The sequence below is a fragment of the Oncorhynchus gorbuscha genome, linkage group LG25, assembly GCF_021184085.1.
Source record: "Oncorhynchus gorbuscha isolate QuinsamMale2020 ecotype Even-year linkage group LG25, OgorEven_v1.0, whole genome shotgun sequence".
Taxonomy (NCBI): domain Eukaryota; kingdom Metazoa; phylum Chordata; class Actinopteri; order Salmoniformes; family Salmonidae; genus Oncorhynchus; species Oncorhynchus gorbuscha.
Window position 1 is genome coordinate 4,867,600 of NC_060197.1, and position 16,016 is coordinate 4,883,615.

The 16,016-nt window shown below is 46.2% G+C and overlaps 1 protein-coding gene across 1 annotated transcript in view; it reads left to right on the forward strand.

Annotated features, from left to right (window-relative positions):
* The window catches only part of LOC124014401 (membrane-associated guanylate kinase, WW and PDZ domain-containing protein 2-like), a 303,113-nt gene that overhangs the window by 196,631 nt on the left and 90,466 nt on the right, over positions 1 to 16,016 (forward strand). Inside the window, 1 exon segment of the mRNA XM_046329317.1 lies at positions 10,328 to 10,447. Within this exon segment, the coding sequence (XP_046185273.1) occupies positions 10,328 to 10,447 (120 nt within the window).

Here is a 16,016-nt window from a genome sequence, read left to right on the forward strand (position 1 = left end):
CTACACTCTCTACACACTTAGGGAAGGGGATATTTCTCCCTGTGCTTTTCTGTCTCTTGCCATAGTAGCTGTGGATTGTCAGGCTTGATCATAGCTGCTTGAGGGTTGATATAGTATCTTGGGATAGAGATTGAAGTCTGGATGTAGTATATCTTACTATTTCTCTCCAAAGCCTGGGGATATGCACTCACTGAACCAGACCTCTGTTGCACCGCCATCCCAGCAGTGTTTGAAGTTGGAGCCAATATTTCCACTTGCAGATGGTCTGACACACTCATTTAACTGTCGTGGGCTGCGATGTAGTGCATTTCTTTTGACCAGAGCCCTATGGGCCCAGTGGGCCTTGGTCTAAAGTAGTGCACTATATAGGGAATAGGGCCCTGGTCAGAAGTAGTGTACTATATAGGGAATAGTTCCCTGGTCTAAAGTAGTGCACTATATAGGGAATAGGGTACCATTTGGGACACAAACATGGATTCACATAGTTGTGATCCAGTTACCGATGCCTCTGCCAATCAGCGATGTTAAACAGTGTAGATATACTTAAGGGTCACGCTAATGCATGACACATGAAGCGCAATGCGCAGATGGCTGCCCTTCTGGCTGGGTACATTTATTCCACTGAAGTGCATTGTTGAATGGGTTTGGATTTCAAACGAGGCAGGCTAGATGCCGTGACCCGGGATCCATTACTGGACAATGGTACTAAGCTGGATGTGTTAAGAGCTGATCTATTGGCCCCTGGCTATGAAACCCTATGGATGGATATAACTGTAGTGTAGGGAGAGAGAGATGGGAGAGTAGAAGAGGCCTGGCTGGCCGGCAGCTCTACTGCCCACGCTGCAACTCTAGTCTACTCCGTGAGCCATGCTTCATCTCCACGCCTTCTCCTCACAGACCCTTCTCTCTCTCTCTCTCTCTCTCTGTCTCTTTCTCTCTCTCTCTCTCTCCCTCTCCCTCTCTCCTTGCTCAGCGGAGAGGAAGAGATGTTCAGACATTATTATTGTTTTCTCTATCGCTATCCCTTATTCTCTCATCCCCTAGTCCTCTCTCCACTCCCCGGGAGTTCCAGGGAACATTTTGTACGTGGAAAGACGACAGCCGCTTCTGAGTCATTACAGCGTCGTACCGCGGGACAAATAGCTGGGTATCCGCCACAGTTATCTCTGGTAATCTGTTTGTGTTATTCTCAGCATTGTTTGCAGATTGCTCCAGTGAAAATCCTGGCTTCCCCTCTGATGAATGGTCTATGTTCGCTCACTCTCTCTTTCTTTCTTTCTTTCTTTCTTTGTCTCACTCTCACACTCTCACACTCTCACACTCTCACACTCTCACACTCTCACACTCTCACACTCTCACACTCACTCACTCACTCACTCACTCACTCACTCACTCACTCACTCACTCACTCACTCACTCACTCACTCACTCACACTCTCTCTCTCTTTCTCTCTCTCTCTCTCTCCTTGCTTCACCCCCCACCGAACAGGAGATTAACAAGTAGGATGTTTGTTGAACATGAAAAAGCATTTCCTGTACAGCACAAAAATACACAGCTTTAGTGTAAATTATCAGCACTCTAGAAATGCCCTAGGTGCCCAAATGCCCATGGGAACAGCTTTGAAAATACCCACTAGGGGCAATGCACCTACAGTATGTCAGCTTGATTTATTTGGTATGCGGTCCTACTTTATTGTAAATGTATACCAATGGGGCTCTTGTAAATTACAGATAAATACAGGCTTCTTAGATCAGTGACTAGGGAAGAAGAACCGTTAGTCGAGGATGTGTTACCGCGTATGCAAGTGTATACTCCATCATGCTAAGTGTTGATTTCTAAATGGCAACCCATAGGGACCGTTTTGGCCTGTTTATATCTCATTGTATATGTTGTCTGTCAATGGTTATTTTAACTTGTTTGTCCGCTAGAGGGAACTATATGTTGGGGTCACTGGTCACATGTAGCACAGGTGACCAAGAAGGGTTGGCAGACACGGAAGAGCAGAGGGCGTACAGTTCTTACCGTATCACAGAGCATACTCGTAGATTTGACCTCTGCACCTTTTATAATGCTAATATTTGTATTGGATCTATAAATGGGGACTCGGAAAAGAGTTACGGTTGGAAAGCAATTTCTGTGGACGTTTTATGGATGCTGTGCCAGTGGCTTTTTATAGACAAATGTCTCTCTTAAACCAGCTTGGATGTTACATAATGTCAAATCTAACAGATGACCCAGAACTCTGAAAGTACATAAAAACCACTTTCATGCCTTATCGGTTGCTTCTATCAGAACGTGTCGCCACAGAAAAGTCCCCCACTGGAAGACGGTGCTAATTACACAGTAGTTCCATGACATCAAAGGTTCCTTTTGAAGTGTTGTGCTGTGTGTCGGCCGTTCTGGAGCGCTGTCGGGAGGTGTAATCTGTTGTCGTTACGCAGGCCTCATGCAGGGTAGCACTGGAAGTGCCATAGTGTATTTCACACATAGATACACACACACACACACACACACTGTATGTGTGTTCACTAGCATCTCCTCTCCTCACCACATATCAACATGGCTCAGATGTGCCATCCTCACGCCCCTAGACCAGCCCCCTTCCACTCCTCTCTCAACCCTCACCTAGAACTCTCTCTGCCTGGTGTGTTTTGATGTGGAGAACCATGGTTTGATGTTGATGTTGAACTCTTGAGAGGATTTAGGTTTTCCGTTACATGGTATCTGTTGAAATCTCCAGCGGTTTGCTTTTCCCATCTAAGGACAGATTCATCAACATTGAGCTTTAAGACAATGTTGGCAAGGGCTTTAAGGGCCTTGGTGGAGTCATTTTCTTTTCTTTACGTTATTTCACGCTTGGACTCCCTGTCAGCAGCGTTGAGAGATGGGGTGGCGGAGTCCAAAACCGACTTACTGAAGAAAAGAGTATCTCACAGCTCTTGTGACTGTCGTGACAGAATGGCGTGGGGTCATTCAGTTTGCACCAATCCAGCACCTCCTGTCACCGCTGTTACAGTATAATGACATGTGACAGGCAATAAGAGCTTGTGGCACCAGACTAAGTTGGCACACATGGCTGCATCATCTTGTGACATGGTGTGGCAGACATATGAACTGTCTGACTCAACAGACACACACTCACTTACCCTCGCGAGCCTCGCGGTGCAGTTCTATCGGAATCTAGGCATTTTTGAGGAATGTGTTAATGGAACTGGTATTGAGTGAAGCAGGAATTCAATCTGCCTTTTGGGGCCAGTCTGATGCCACATGTATCGAACAGACCCAAAGGCTGCCATAGGCCAGTCTCTACAGTATCAAAAACGGCCATAGGCCAGGCTCTTCCAGCACCAAAGGCTGCCATATGCCCGACTCTACAGTATCAAAAGCGGCCATAGGCCAGGCTCTTCCAGCACCAAAGGCTGCCATAGGCCAGGCTCTTCCAGCACCAAAGGCTGCCATAGGCCAGGCTCTTCCAGCACTAAAGGCTGCCATAGGCCAGGCTCTTCCAGCACCAAAGGCTGCCATAGGCCAGGCTCTTCCAGCACCAAAGGCTGCCATAGGCCAGGCTCTTCCAGCACCAAAGGCTGCCATAGGCCAGGCTCTTCCAGCACCAAAGGCTGCCATAGGCCAGGCTCTTACAGCACCAAAGGCTGCCATAGGCCAGGCTCTACAGTATCAAAAGCGGCCATAGGCCAGGCTCTTCCAGCACCAAAGGCTGCCATAGGCCAGACTCTACAGTATCAAAGGCTGCCATAGGCCAGGCTCTTCCAGCACCAAAGGCTGCCATAGGCCAGGCTCTTCCAGCACCAAAGGCTGCCATAGGCCAGGCTCTTACAGCACCAAAGGCTGCCATAGGCCAGGCTCTTACAGCACCAAAGGCTGCCATAGGCCAGGCTCTTACAGCACCAAAGGCTGCCATAGGCCAGGCTCTTCCAGCACTAAAGGCTGCCATAGGCCAGGCTCTACAGTATCAAAAGCGGCCATAGGCCAGGCTCTTCCAGCACCAAAGGCTGCCATAGGCCAGACTCTACAGTATCAAAGGCTGCCATATGCCAGGCTCTACAGTATCAAAGGCTGCCATAGGCCAGATTCTTCCAGCACCAAAGGCTGCCTTAGGCTCATCCAGCACCAAAGTCTGTCATATGCCAGACTCTACATTATCAAAGGCTGCCATAGGCCAGGTTCTTCCAGCACCAAAGGCTGCCTTAGGCTCATCCAGCACCAAAGGCTGCCTTAGGCCAGGCTTTTACAGCAGTGTTAGCACGGATATGAGAATAAGCTGTTTAACACCTCAGGGATGGAGTACCTTGGAGCTATCACAGCCAGCATCAATTAGCCTAACCTCTGGTGCTCGAACAGGCTAATTAGCACACTGCACTAGCAGGAGCGTTTATGAACTAATTTATACCTTGATATACCTTTAGCATCCTATCCTCCACAACACGACACTGACTGGAAATTACAGCTGTCTTTCAAACATTTACATTTTGGGATTTTTCTATCATTTAGCAGACTCTCTTATCCAGAGTGACTTACAGGAGCAATTATGCCCTTGAGCCTTGCTTATACAAATACAATTTGTGGTATCCAATTGGTAGTTACAGTCTTGAAACAGTCAACGTATGGACTTGAAGGGTAAGAGCCGTGCGTCCTCCGAAACACGACCCAACCAAGCCGTACTGCTTCTTGACACAATGCCCACTTAACCCGGAAGCCAGCCGTACCAATGTGTCGGAGGAAACACTGTGCACCTGGCGACCGTGTCAGTGTGCACTGCGCCCGGCCCGCCACAGGAGTCGCTAGTGCACGATGGGACATCCCTGCCAGCCAAACCCTCCCCTAACCCAGACGGCGCTGGGCCAATTGTGCGCAGTCCCATGGGTCTCCCGGTCGCTGCCAGCTGTGACAGAGCCTGGACTCAAACCCAGAATTTCTAGTGGAACAGCCAGCACTGTGATGCAGTGCCTTAGACCACTGCGCCACTCGGGAGGCCCTAGCTCTGAGATTCTGACCAGCGACCTTTCGGTTACTGGCCCAATGCTCTTAATCGACTGGCAAATGTGTCGAGAACTAGCCACTTATGCTAATGCTAACATGATTAAAAGGGTGCCACTGTTAGAATTTAGCAGGCTAGCATTCTCGTCTCACTCGCGATAACATGTAGACAGCTGCCCTGTGAGGTTGTGTAGAGGCTCTGTGTCTACCGTCTTTGAGAAGTGTTGACACTGCATGCAGATTGAACATATTTCTCTCCTCTTTGTTGGAGTTGCATCACTCAGCTGAAACCTTCCTGTAACGTTACCTAGTGAAGGACTCATCGCTCATCATCCCAAAGGACAGCGCTTAAGTATTCAGTTGAATTCAAATGTGCAACCCGCTCGGAATACATGAATATAACTGATTCAGGGTCAGCTTGTCCTTAATCGGCCGTTCTGTTCTGATTCTTTATGAGATGCTGAGGTTTTCAAAGTAGGATTTCAAACGGATACTTCGGAATTTTGGCAATGAAGCCCTTTATCTACTTCATTCCATGTATGTCTCTGTGTCCCGTATGAAGGACGTTAAAGGGAGTTTTATTAGCTAACTAGCATTGGCTCGCAAAACTACCACTAACTTCCTTCATAATGGACACATCGACATGAAAATGGTATCCATGACTTCATCTGACTCATTAACCAAAATCCCAAAGTATCCCTTTATTTTATTTTATTTATTTTACCTTTATTTAACCAGGTAGGCAAGTTGAGAACAGGTTCTCATTTACAATTGCGACCTGGCCAAGATAAAGCAAAGCAGTTCGACACATACAACGACACAGAGTTACACATGGAATAAAACAGTAAATAATACAGTAGAAAAATAAGTCTATATACAATGTGAGCAAGTGAGGTGAGATAAGGGAGGTAAAGGCCCAAAGAACACCATGGTGGCGAAGTAAATACAATATAGCAAGTAAAACACTGGAATGGTAGATTTGCAGTGGAAGCATGTGCAAAGTAGAGAGAAATAATGGGATGCAAAGGAGCAAAATAAATAAATAAATACAGTAGGGGGAGAGGTAGTTGTTTGGGCTAAATTATAGATGAGCTATGTACAGGTGCAGTAATCTGTGAGCTGCTCTGACAGCTGGTGCTTAAAGCTAGTGAGGGAGATATATGAGTCTCCAGTTTCAGAGATTTTTGTAGTTCGTTCCAGTTATTGGCAGCAGAGAACTGGAAGGAGAGGCGGGCAAAGGAAGAATTGGTTTTGTGGGTGACCAGAGAGATATACCTGCTGGAGCGCGTGCTACAGTTGGGTGCTACTATGGTGATCAGCAAGCTGAGATAAGGGGGGACTTTACCTAGCAGGGTCTTGTAGATGACATAGAGCCAGTAGGTTTGGCGATGAATATGAAGCGAGGGCCAGCCAACGAGAGCATACAGGTCGCAGTGTTGGGTAGTATATGGGGCTTTGGTGACAAAGCGGATGGCACTGTGATAGACTGTATCCAATTTGTTGAGTAGAGTATTGGAGGCTATTTTGTAAATGACATTGCCCGAAGTCGAGGGTCGGTAGGATGGTCAGTTTTACAAGGGTATGTTTGGCAGCATGAGTGAAGGATGCTTTGTTGCGAAATAGGAAGCCAATTTTAGATTTCATTTCGGATTGGAGATGTTTGATGTGAGTCTGGAAGGAGACTTTACAGTCTTACCAGACACCTAGGTACTTGTAGTTGTCCACATATACTAAGTCAGAACCGTCCAGAGTAGTAATGTTGGATGGGAAGGCAGGTGCAGGCAGCGATCGGTTGAAAAGCATGCATTTAGTTTTACTTGTATTTAAGAGTGTCACGCCTTGGTCATTGTATCTTGTGGTTTTGTTATATGTTTGGGTAGGCCAGGGTGTTACATGGGTTTATATGTTGTATTTCGTATTAGGGTTTGTATTAATTTAGGAGTGTGTATTAGTAGGGGTGTGTCTAGTTAGGCTTGGCTGCCTGAGGCGATTCCTAATTGGAGTCAGCTGATTCTCGTTGTCTCGGATTGGGAACCGTATTTAGGCAGCCTGAGTGCGCGTTGTATTTCGTGGGTGATTGTACCTGTCTTAGTGTTAGTCACCAGATAGGCTGTATTAGTTTCATTCATTTGTTGTTTTCTTCTTCTGTTATTTCATGTACCGTATTAGCTTCATTAAAAGTCATGAGTAACCTACACGCTGCATTTCGGTCTGACTTTCTACAAACAACAGACGAAGATCATTACAAAGAGCAGTTGGAGGCCACGAAAGGAGAGTTGTATGGCATTGAAGCTCGTCTGCTGGGTTGTTAACACAGTGTCCAAAGAAGGGCCAGAAGTATACAGAATGGTGTCGTCTGCATAGAGGTGGATCAGAGACACCAGCAGCAAGAGCGACATCATTGATGTATACAGAGAAGAGAGTCGGTCCAAGAATTTAACCCTGTGGCACCCCCATAGAGACTGCCAGAGGCCCGGACAACACGCCCTCCGATTTAACACTGAACTCAATCAGAGAAGTAGTTGGTGAACCAGGCGAGGCAATCATTTGAGAAACCAAGGCTATTAAGTCTGCTGATGAGGATGTGGTGATTGACAGAGTCGAAAGCCTTGGCCAGGTCAATGAATATGGCTGCACAGTATTGTTTCTTATCAATGGCAGTTAAGATATCGTTTAGGACCTTGAGCGTGGCTGAGGTGCACCCATGACCAGCTCTGAAACCAGATTGCATAGCGGAGAAGGTATGGTGGAATTCGAAATGGTCGGTAATCTGTTTGTTGACTTGGCTTTCGAAGGCCTTAGAAAGGGTAGAATAGATAGAATAGAATAGATATAGGTCTGTATACAGTATGGGTCAAGAGTGTCCCCCCCCTTTGAAGAGGGGGATGACCGCAGCTGCTTTACAATCTTTGGGAATCTCAGACGACACGAAAGAGAGGTTGAACAGGCTAGTAATAGGGGTTGCAACAATTTCGTCAGATAATTTTTAGAAAGAAAGAGTCCATATTATCTAGCCCAGCTGATTTGTAGGGGTCCAGATTTTGCAGCTCTTTCAGAACATCAATAGAAAAATGCTTATTGAAATTCTCAATTATAATGGATTTATCGGTGGTGACAGTGTTTCCTATCCTCAGTGCAGTGGGCAGCTGGGAGGATGTGTTCTTATTCTCCATGGACCTTAGTGTCCCAGAACTTTTTTGAGTTTGTGTTGCAGGAAGCAAATTTGTGCTTGAAAAAGCGAGCCTTGGCTTTTCTAATTGCCTGTGTATATTTGTTTCTCGCTTCCCTGAAAAGTTGCATATCACGGGGGCTGTTCGATGCTCATGCAGAACGCCATAGGATGTTTTTGTGTTGGTTAAGGGCAGTCAGGTCTGGAGAGAACCAAGGGCTACATCTGTTCCTGGTTCTAAATTTCTTGAATGGGGCATGCTTATTTAAGATGGTTAGGAAGGAATTTTAAAAAATAACCAGGCATCCTCTACTGACAGGATGAGATCAATATCCTTCCAGGATACCCCGGCCAGGTCGATTAGAAAGGCCTGCTCGCTGAAGTGTTTCAGGTAGCGTTTGACAGTGATGAGTGGAGGTTGTTTGACCGCTGACCCATTACAGATGCAGGCAATGAGGCAATGATCGCTGAGATCTTGGTTGAAAACAGCAGAGGTTTATTTAGAGGGCAAGCTGGTGCGGATGATATCTATGAGGGTGCCCGTGTCTATGGCTTTGGGGTGGTACCTGGTAGGTTCATTGATAATTTGTGTGAGATTAAGGGCATCAAGCTTAGATTGTAAGATGGCTTGGGTGTTAAGCATGTTCCAATTTATGTCGCCTAGCAGCACGAGCTCTGAAGATAGATGGGGGCAATCAGTTCACATTTGGTGGCCAGAGCACAGCTGAGGGCAGAGGGTGGTCTATAGCAGGCAGCAATGGTTAGAGACTTGTTTTTAGAGAGGTGGATTTTTAAAAGTAGAAGTTTAAATTGTTTGGGTACAGACCTGGATAGTAGGACAGAACTCTGCAGGCTATCTTTGCAGTGGATTGCAACACCGCCCCCTTTGGCCATTTTATCTTGTCTGAAAATATTGTAGTTAGCGATGGAGATTTCAGAATTTTTGGTGGTCTTCCTAAGCCAGGATTCAGACACGGTTAGAACATCCGGGTTGGCAGAGTGTGCTAAAGCAGTGAATACAACAACTTAGGGAGGAGGCTTCTAATGTTAACATGCATGAAACCAAGGCTATTACGGTTACAGAAGTCATCAAAAGAGAGCGCCTGGGGAATAGGAGTGGAGCTAGGCACTGCAGGGCCTGGATTCACCTCTACATCACCAGAGGAACAGAGGAGGAGTAGGATAAGGGTACGGCTAAAAGCTATGAGAATTGGTCATCTAGAACGTCTGGAACAGAGAGTAAAAGGAGGTCTCTGGGGGTGATAAAATAGCTTCAAGGTATAATGTACAGACAAAGGTATGGTAGGATGTGAATACAGTGGAGGTAAACCTAGGTATTGAGTGATGATGGGAGAGATATTGTCTCTAGAAACAATGCATTTGTTTCATCATTGAAACCAGGTGATTTCATCGCATGTGTGGGTGGTAGAACTGAAAAGTTGGATAAGGTATAATGAGCAGGGCTAGAGGCTCTACAGTGAAATAAGCCAATAAACACTAACCAGAACAGCAATGGACAAGGCATATTGACATTAAGGAGGGGCATGTTTAGTAGAGTGATCATAAGGGTCCAGTCAGTCGTGAGGTTGTTTGGGGTAACCGCGAATCAGACAGCTATCCGGGTCATCGGTAGCAAGCTAGCATAGGATGGATGTCTGTTTTTAGCCACCTTGTGCGTTTCCGTTGGTAGATTAGTGGGGTTCCGTGTGGTAGAGGGGATCCAATTGGCAAAATAGATATAGTTGTAGTGACCCAAGAAAAAATTGTCCGATAGACCTATTCAGATAGCAGCCAATAAGACAGCTAACGATTAGCGGGCCGCAGATGGGCGTTCAGGTAACGTCGCGACGGAGGGGCCAGTTGGATAACTCCCTCGGGCAGATAACGTCGGTAGTCCAGTCGTGAAGGCCCGGTGGGGCTCCGTATCGGCAGTAAAATGGTTCCGGATAGGTGATTGTAGCCCAGCCCTTTAATGTACTGTCATGATGTACACACCATAGAATTACAATTCTTTCATTCTATTTCTATGATACACACAGTTTACAGTAAGGGCCATAATGCTTACCCTGCTCCTCTCTCCTGTATACAGGTGTACACAGTTTCTAATTCATTTCCCTGATTGTAACTGTGTAACTGTGCTCCTCCCCTCTCCTCTCTGATAGGCACAACCAGGCAGCCCAAGGAAGGAGAGGTCCCGGGGGTGGACTACAACTTTGTGACTGTTGATCGGTTTATGGAATTGGAGAAAAGTGGAGCCTTACTAGAGAGCGGAACTTATGAAGGTAAAAGCAAGCTTTTCGCTTTCGTGGGGGTGTATCATGTTTTTTTTGTGTGGGGGGGGTCCTTTCCTGATTTTTTTCAATTGCTTGTTGGAATAATTGTATTATGTAGCTGCTTGTTTATCCACCATCCTTCCACTCTCTGACAGAGAAGAATGAGTTGTGTGCATTTAGACAGCTCTCACACATCACTGTGACATCATAACATAGATTACAGAAAAGCTGTTTTAATCAGAGTGGAGAAAACACACTCTCGCACATACACCCCACAACAGCACCACACCTCTCCACTCCGCTATCTCCTCCATGCTGGCTCTTCTCTGAGCCCTAATGGCTCCAGAATAAACACAACTCACTCCAGTTTCTCTCCATTTGCCCTGGTCTGTGTGGCTCTGTGCTGGGTGTACTAAACTACTGGCTCCCCACTCACCACACAGACAGATAATGCATTAACTCTATGTCTGTTCCCTCGCTGAGCCCTCCCGCTCAGCCTCGCGCCTGTCATGACAGAAAAATAAATTGCAGATGGTCAATTTAACGGTTGGTTGCCAGAAGCGATGTTAGAATCTCTCTCCGATTGAGGCCGCGTATCACTTTTCCGAGGATGTCGTCTTCCGTAGAGAGATCCCTTCTCCTCTTCTCGGTGGCTGCACCGCTGTGCCACCATCATTTACCTTTTTAATATGTCATGCTCAATTAGAGAAGGAGAGATGCAGAGAGAGAGAGAGAGAGAAACACAGTTCACAAACACAAACAGACCCCTCAGAGCCCCAGGACAGCAACAAAATCATGAGAAAACAAAAATATAATTACTTGACACATTGGAAAGAACTAACAAAAAAACAGAACAAACTAGAACTAGCTATTTGGCCCTAAACACAGAGTAAACAGTGGCAGAATATCTGACCACTGACTGACCCAAAATTAAGGAAAGCTTTGACTATGTACAGACTCAGTGAGCATAGCCTTGCTATTGAGAAAGGCCGCCGTAGGCAGACCTGTCTCTCAAGAGAAGACAGGCTATGTGCTCACTGCCCATAAAATGAGGTGGAAACTGACCTGCCACATGTATGACCATATTAGAGACACATATTTCCCTCAGATTACACAGACCCACAAAGAATTGGAAAAGCAAACCCAATTTTGATAAACTCCCATATCTATTGGGTGAAATACCACAGTGTGACATCACAGCAGCAAGATGTGTGACCTGTTGCCACGAGAAAAGGGCAACCAGTGAAGAACATCCACCATTGTAAATACAACCCATATTAATGTTTATTTATTTTCCCTTTTGTACTTTAACCCCGGGACCTCTATCTATTTTCCCTGCTTTGGCTTCCCATGCCAATAAAGTCCTTTAAAGAGATGGAGAGATCACTGTTTTCTTTTGTGTGAGGAAGGCAGAGAAAAGTCATCTCAAGCTGATACAATCTGGCTGTCAGGTCCTACACTGCCAAGTTAATGTTATCCACAGTGTTGGATTTTCATCATTACAAAAGCCTTTCTTGGGAAGGTCAGGGGATGGGTCAGTGTGTCTCTTGGCTTTCATTTAGCTAATATTAAGGTATGCAACCAATTTAGCATTGTAGCATACTACTGGAGGTTGTCTTCAGTTTGTCTAGGAATGTTTGAAGAATGCGGCATGCTGTTTTTGTGCATTTTAGATTTGATTTCCTGGAAAGTCTGACTGAAATTGCTTTTAGATTTTAGGCAGCAGTAGGGTAAAATAGTCTGTGGTTTTAAGCCTTTCTGTTCGATGAGCTTTTTTTACAGCAATGTTCTCTCATTTTAATTTGAGTCACTCACGGTGTCCTCAGAAATGCGAACAAAAATTCACAGGGCCTTTTTGTAACCAATATCTGAGATACAAACTGACATAGGACTTTCCAGCTACTATTTTCTCCATGGTCCTACAACTGTCTGCAGCATACGTGTTGTTGGGGTTCATCATTTTAATACTTCATCCACAGGATTAGAATAATCTCATTGGATTTTCAAAATATCTTTGGGTGTCTGGGTTCTCCTCCAGAAGTACTGAAGCACCACTGAAAGGTGCAGGATAATCTCACTCTCATAGAAACCCTCTCTAGCTACAGAACCTAATCTCCATTGGAGAGGCAGTGCCTTGAAGCCTGCTCTCGAGGAAACTAGGTTCCTTTGCCGTGGCAACATCATATCTCCCCCCAGTCCATTTCACACCTTGTTTACAGAGAGTACAGCTCAAACACTTCATCAGATCTCACATCAGCTTAACAAGGACATCCGCTGTCTCAGGACTTTGCCAGGTATCTCTGGGCTAAAGCTGTAGCAAGGGATGTTTGCATGTGTGCATGCCTGTGTGTGTGGAGGAGATCTTAGCAGACAGTCTTCTGCTAGCGGACTCAGGGGCTGGAGGATCAGAGTGGGCGATGTGTGAAAGCATCAGCGAGGAGGAGCCCAGGGGAGCACGTTCAGAACGAACCCAGAAACGCTCTGCATGCTGGGACCTGGAGACTCCGCCATGGGGAGACAGACGGGGAGACCACACAGAGGCCAGAGCCCAGAGAGAGACAGGCTTCTTCTTTATTTATTTACAACACACGCACACACTCAATCACTAGGAATCTGTGCATGGTTTAGTGTTTGATTGATTGGTGGATAACACTGATGTGCCAGCAGACACAAAAGGGCTAACAGTGATGTTAGTGAAAATGCCTGGGGTGTGGGCCAGACAGTGTCAGGCTTTAGTTACCAATATGAAGTCTTGTGGGTGGGTGTGTTTGTAGGTATATGTGGTGTGGAGTGTGTGACTGTGTTTGAGTACCTCCCCTTTGACGTGCCTTGAAACTTACGTGTGAACTTTTAAGAACTATTTGAACTTTAACTCCCAGGACGTCAACTGATCTTCCACTTCCTGCTCCTGGTCCCAGTGGGTTATGTAATAATGACATCATCTTCCCGCATGACCTTCTCACTCTCTTTCGGTATTTCATTTTACAATATAGTTCCCTTTAAATAGACAGTTTAATTGAATGTTCCGTTTGTGCCTTCGTGTCTACTGTGATCCCTACTTTGGCGCTTGAATATTAACTTGAAACAAGGGGAGAAAAAAATCCAAGCAAATGTTTTTAACTCGCGTGTTGCATATTAAGCAGGTTTGTACAGTGGCAGTGCTCACTGCTCACCCATGTGACTTGAGGTTCAACTCCTGAATGTGTGTCTCGGTCCTTTGGTACAGATAACTATTATAAAAAGATGGCATAAATGCTCTAAATTACTCATATTATATGTTTAATAACGTTGAGATTTCAATTTGAGGTGAAACATCCTCAGATAATTTTCAATCTGAGCATTGTAGCTATTAAAGTGGATGCACTATAGGAGTAATAGCCTAGGCTTTAGATCAGCGGACTACCACAGTCTCATGAGGTTAACACAGTCCCATGGCGCTCACACAGTCCCATGGGGATAACACGGTCTCATGGTGGGCTAACACAGTCTCTTGGGGTTAACACATTCTCATGGGGGGCTAACACATTCTCATTGGGGCTAACACTTTCTCATGGGGGGCTAACAAATCAAATCAAATGTATTTATATAGCCCTTTTTGCATCAGCTGATTTCTCAAAGTGATGTACAGAAACCCAGCCTAAAACCCCAAACAGCAAGCAATGCAGGTGTAGAAGCACGGTGACTAGGAAAAACTCCCTAGAAAGGCCAAAACTTAGGAAGAAACCTAGAGAGGAACCAGGCTATGAGGGGTGTTCAGTCCTCTTCTGGCTGTGCCGGGTGGAGATTATAACAGAACATGGCCAAGATGTTCAAATGTTCATAAATGACCAGCATGGTCAAATAATAATAATCACAGTAGTTGTCGAGGGTGCAGCACCTCAGGAGTAAATGTCAGTTGGCTTTTCATAGCCGATCATTAAGAGTATCTCTACCGCTCCTACTGTCTCTAGAGAGTTGAAAACAGCAGGTCTGGGACAGATAGGAGAGAGAGAGAGAGACTTTGACTTTTGGTCTTTCTTTATTGAAACATTCTTAATTCATTTAAAATTCACCCCCCCCACTCCTAAAAAATAAAAATACAAAAAATAAAAAATTAAATACTAATATATCCTATACTGCATACATGTACCATACTCACCTTTCCATCTACCACATGATACAAATCACCATACACAAAAACCCTCTCCTACAACCGTATATCCAAAACATCTTCCCCAGCAATACAGACAGCCCCCCCAACACAACATATCTCCTCAAACATCTCCACACATTTGATCATTTTATAGAACTCAAACTCAACCCTAAGGCGCGCAGAGACCATCCCATTAAACAGTAGTAAAGGGTCTGTTATCCCCCCACCTTTGACCCTGTTCCTCCTTGTTAGCCAAATAGCTAACTTTGCCTGAGCAAACAGAAAATTCAACAAAACACATTTTTCTTTCTCCTTACTCGAATACCTGTATCCTATTATAAACATCCCAACAGAAAAAAACACCCCAACCTGTCACACAGACATTCCAACAGAGACATTAATGGCATTAACCTGGCGCACACAGAAAACACATGAATTACAGTTTCTTTCATTTGACAGAAAGGACACCCCTGCCCAATTCCCGGATCAACCCGTGCCAACCAGCTGTTAGTGGCCAGGGCTCCATGAAGAACCCTCCACTGGAGGTCCCCTGACCTCTTTGGTACTGGGGGTTTGTAGAGCGCCCTCCATCTAAAACCCACCATACTCTCCGCCCCACATACCCCCTGCCACTGATGTGCCTTCACTCCTGTTAGGCTTCTAATGCTCCTCACCTTAACGCAGAGGTTGTAGAGAGCTTTACCTCACACCCCCTCAAACTCCCCCAGGCTCGGAGTGTTAAAATCTAACAAGTCCTCCAGACCCCCTTGCCAGTCTCCAGTCTCTGCCGTCACCTGCAGTGGCGGGAACATTGGTGGCCCCTCTCCCTTTGGCCTCTCAAACACCCCCCTTACCGGCTCAGACAGTGCCTCCTGGACCTCCTCCAGGAATCTCTCCAGCAGCCTAAGAGACGTTATTCCTGTTTGTTGCGCCAAGACCTCCGGGGTTTTCCACCCCTCCTCTCCCAGCAGTCTCAGGTCACCCAGCCTTTGTAAACCCCCTGCCATCAGTTGCCTCTGCAGGGTGGCCGACTGAACCGATCTCAGAGGGATGGCTGGGTTGTGGAAGATGGGCTCCTCCCACACCCACTGCCCAGGCTCCACACCCCCTTCTCGTGTGGGCCTTAGCAGCTGCCAGGCCCTCAGCACCGCAGAGTAAAACTCTGAGAGACCTGCTGTACTCAGCCTCTCCAGCTTCATGAGGAACAGCTGCCGGTCCAACCCTAATCTGCCAGCTCTCCTCAGCATGCTGGTTCCCTCCAGCCAACACTAGTGTGGTACAGCAGTCTCTGCACCGCCTTTAGTCGGAAAGCAGCCATCCTGCTCTCCAGTTCCACCAGGCCCTGTCCTCCTTCGTGGACGGTCATGTACAAAACTGCTGCCTTCAGCCAGTGATGTCCCGACCATAAAAAGTCCACCAGCTTGCGTTGCAGGTCTGCAAGCAGAC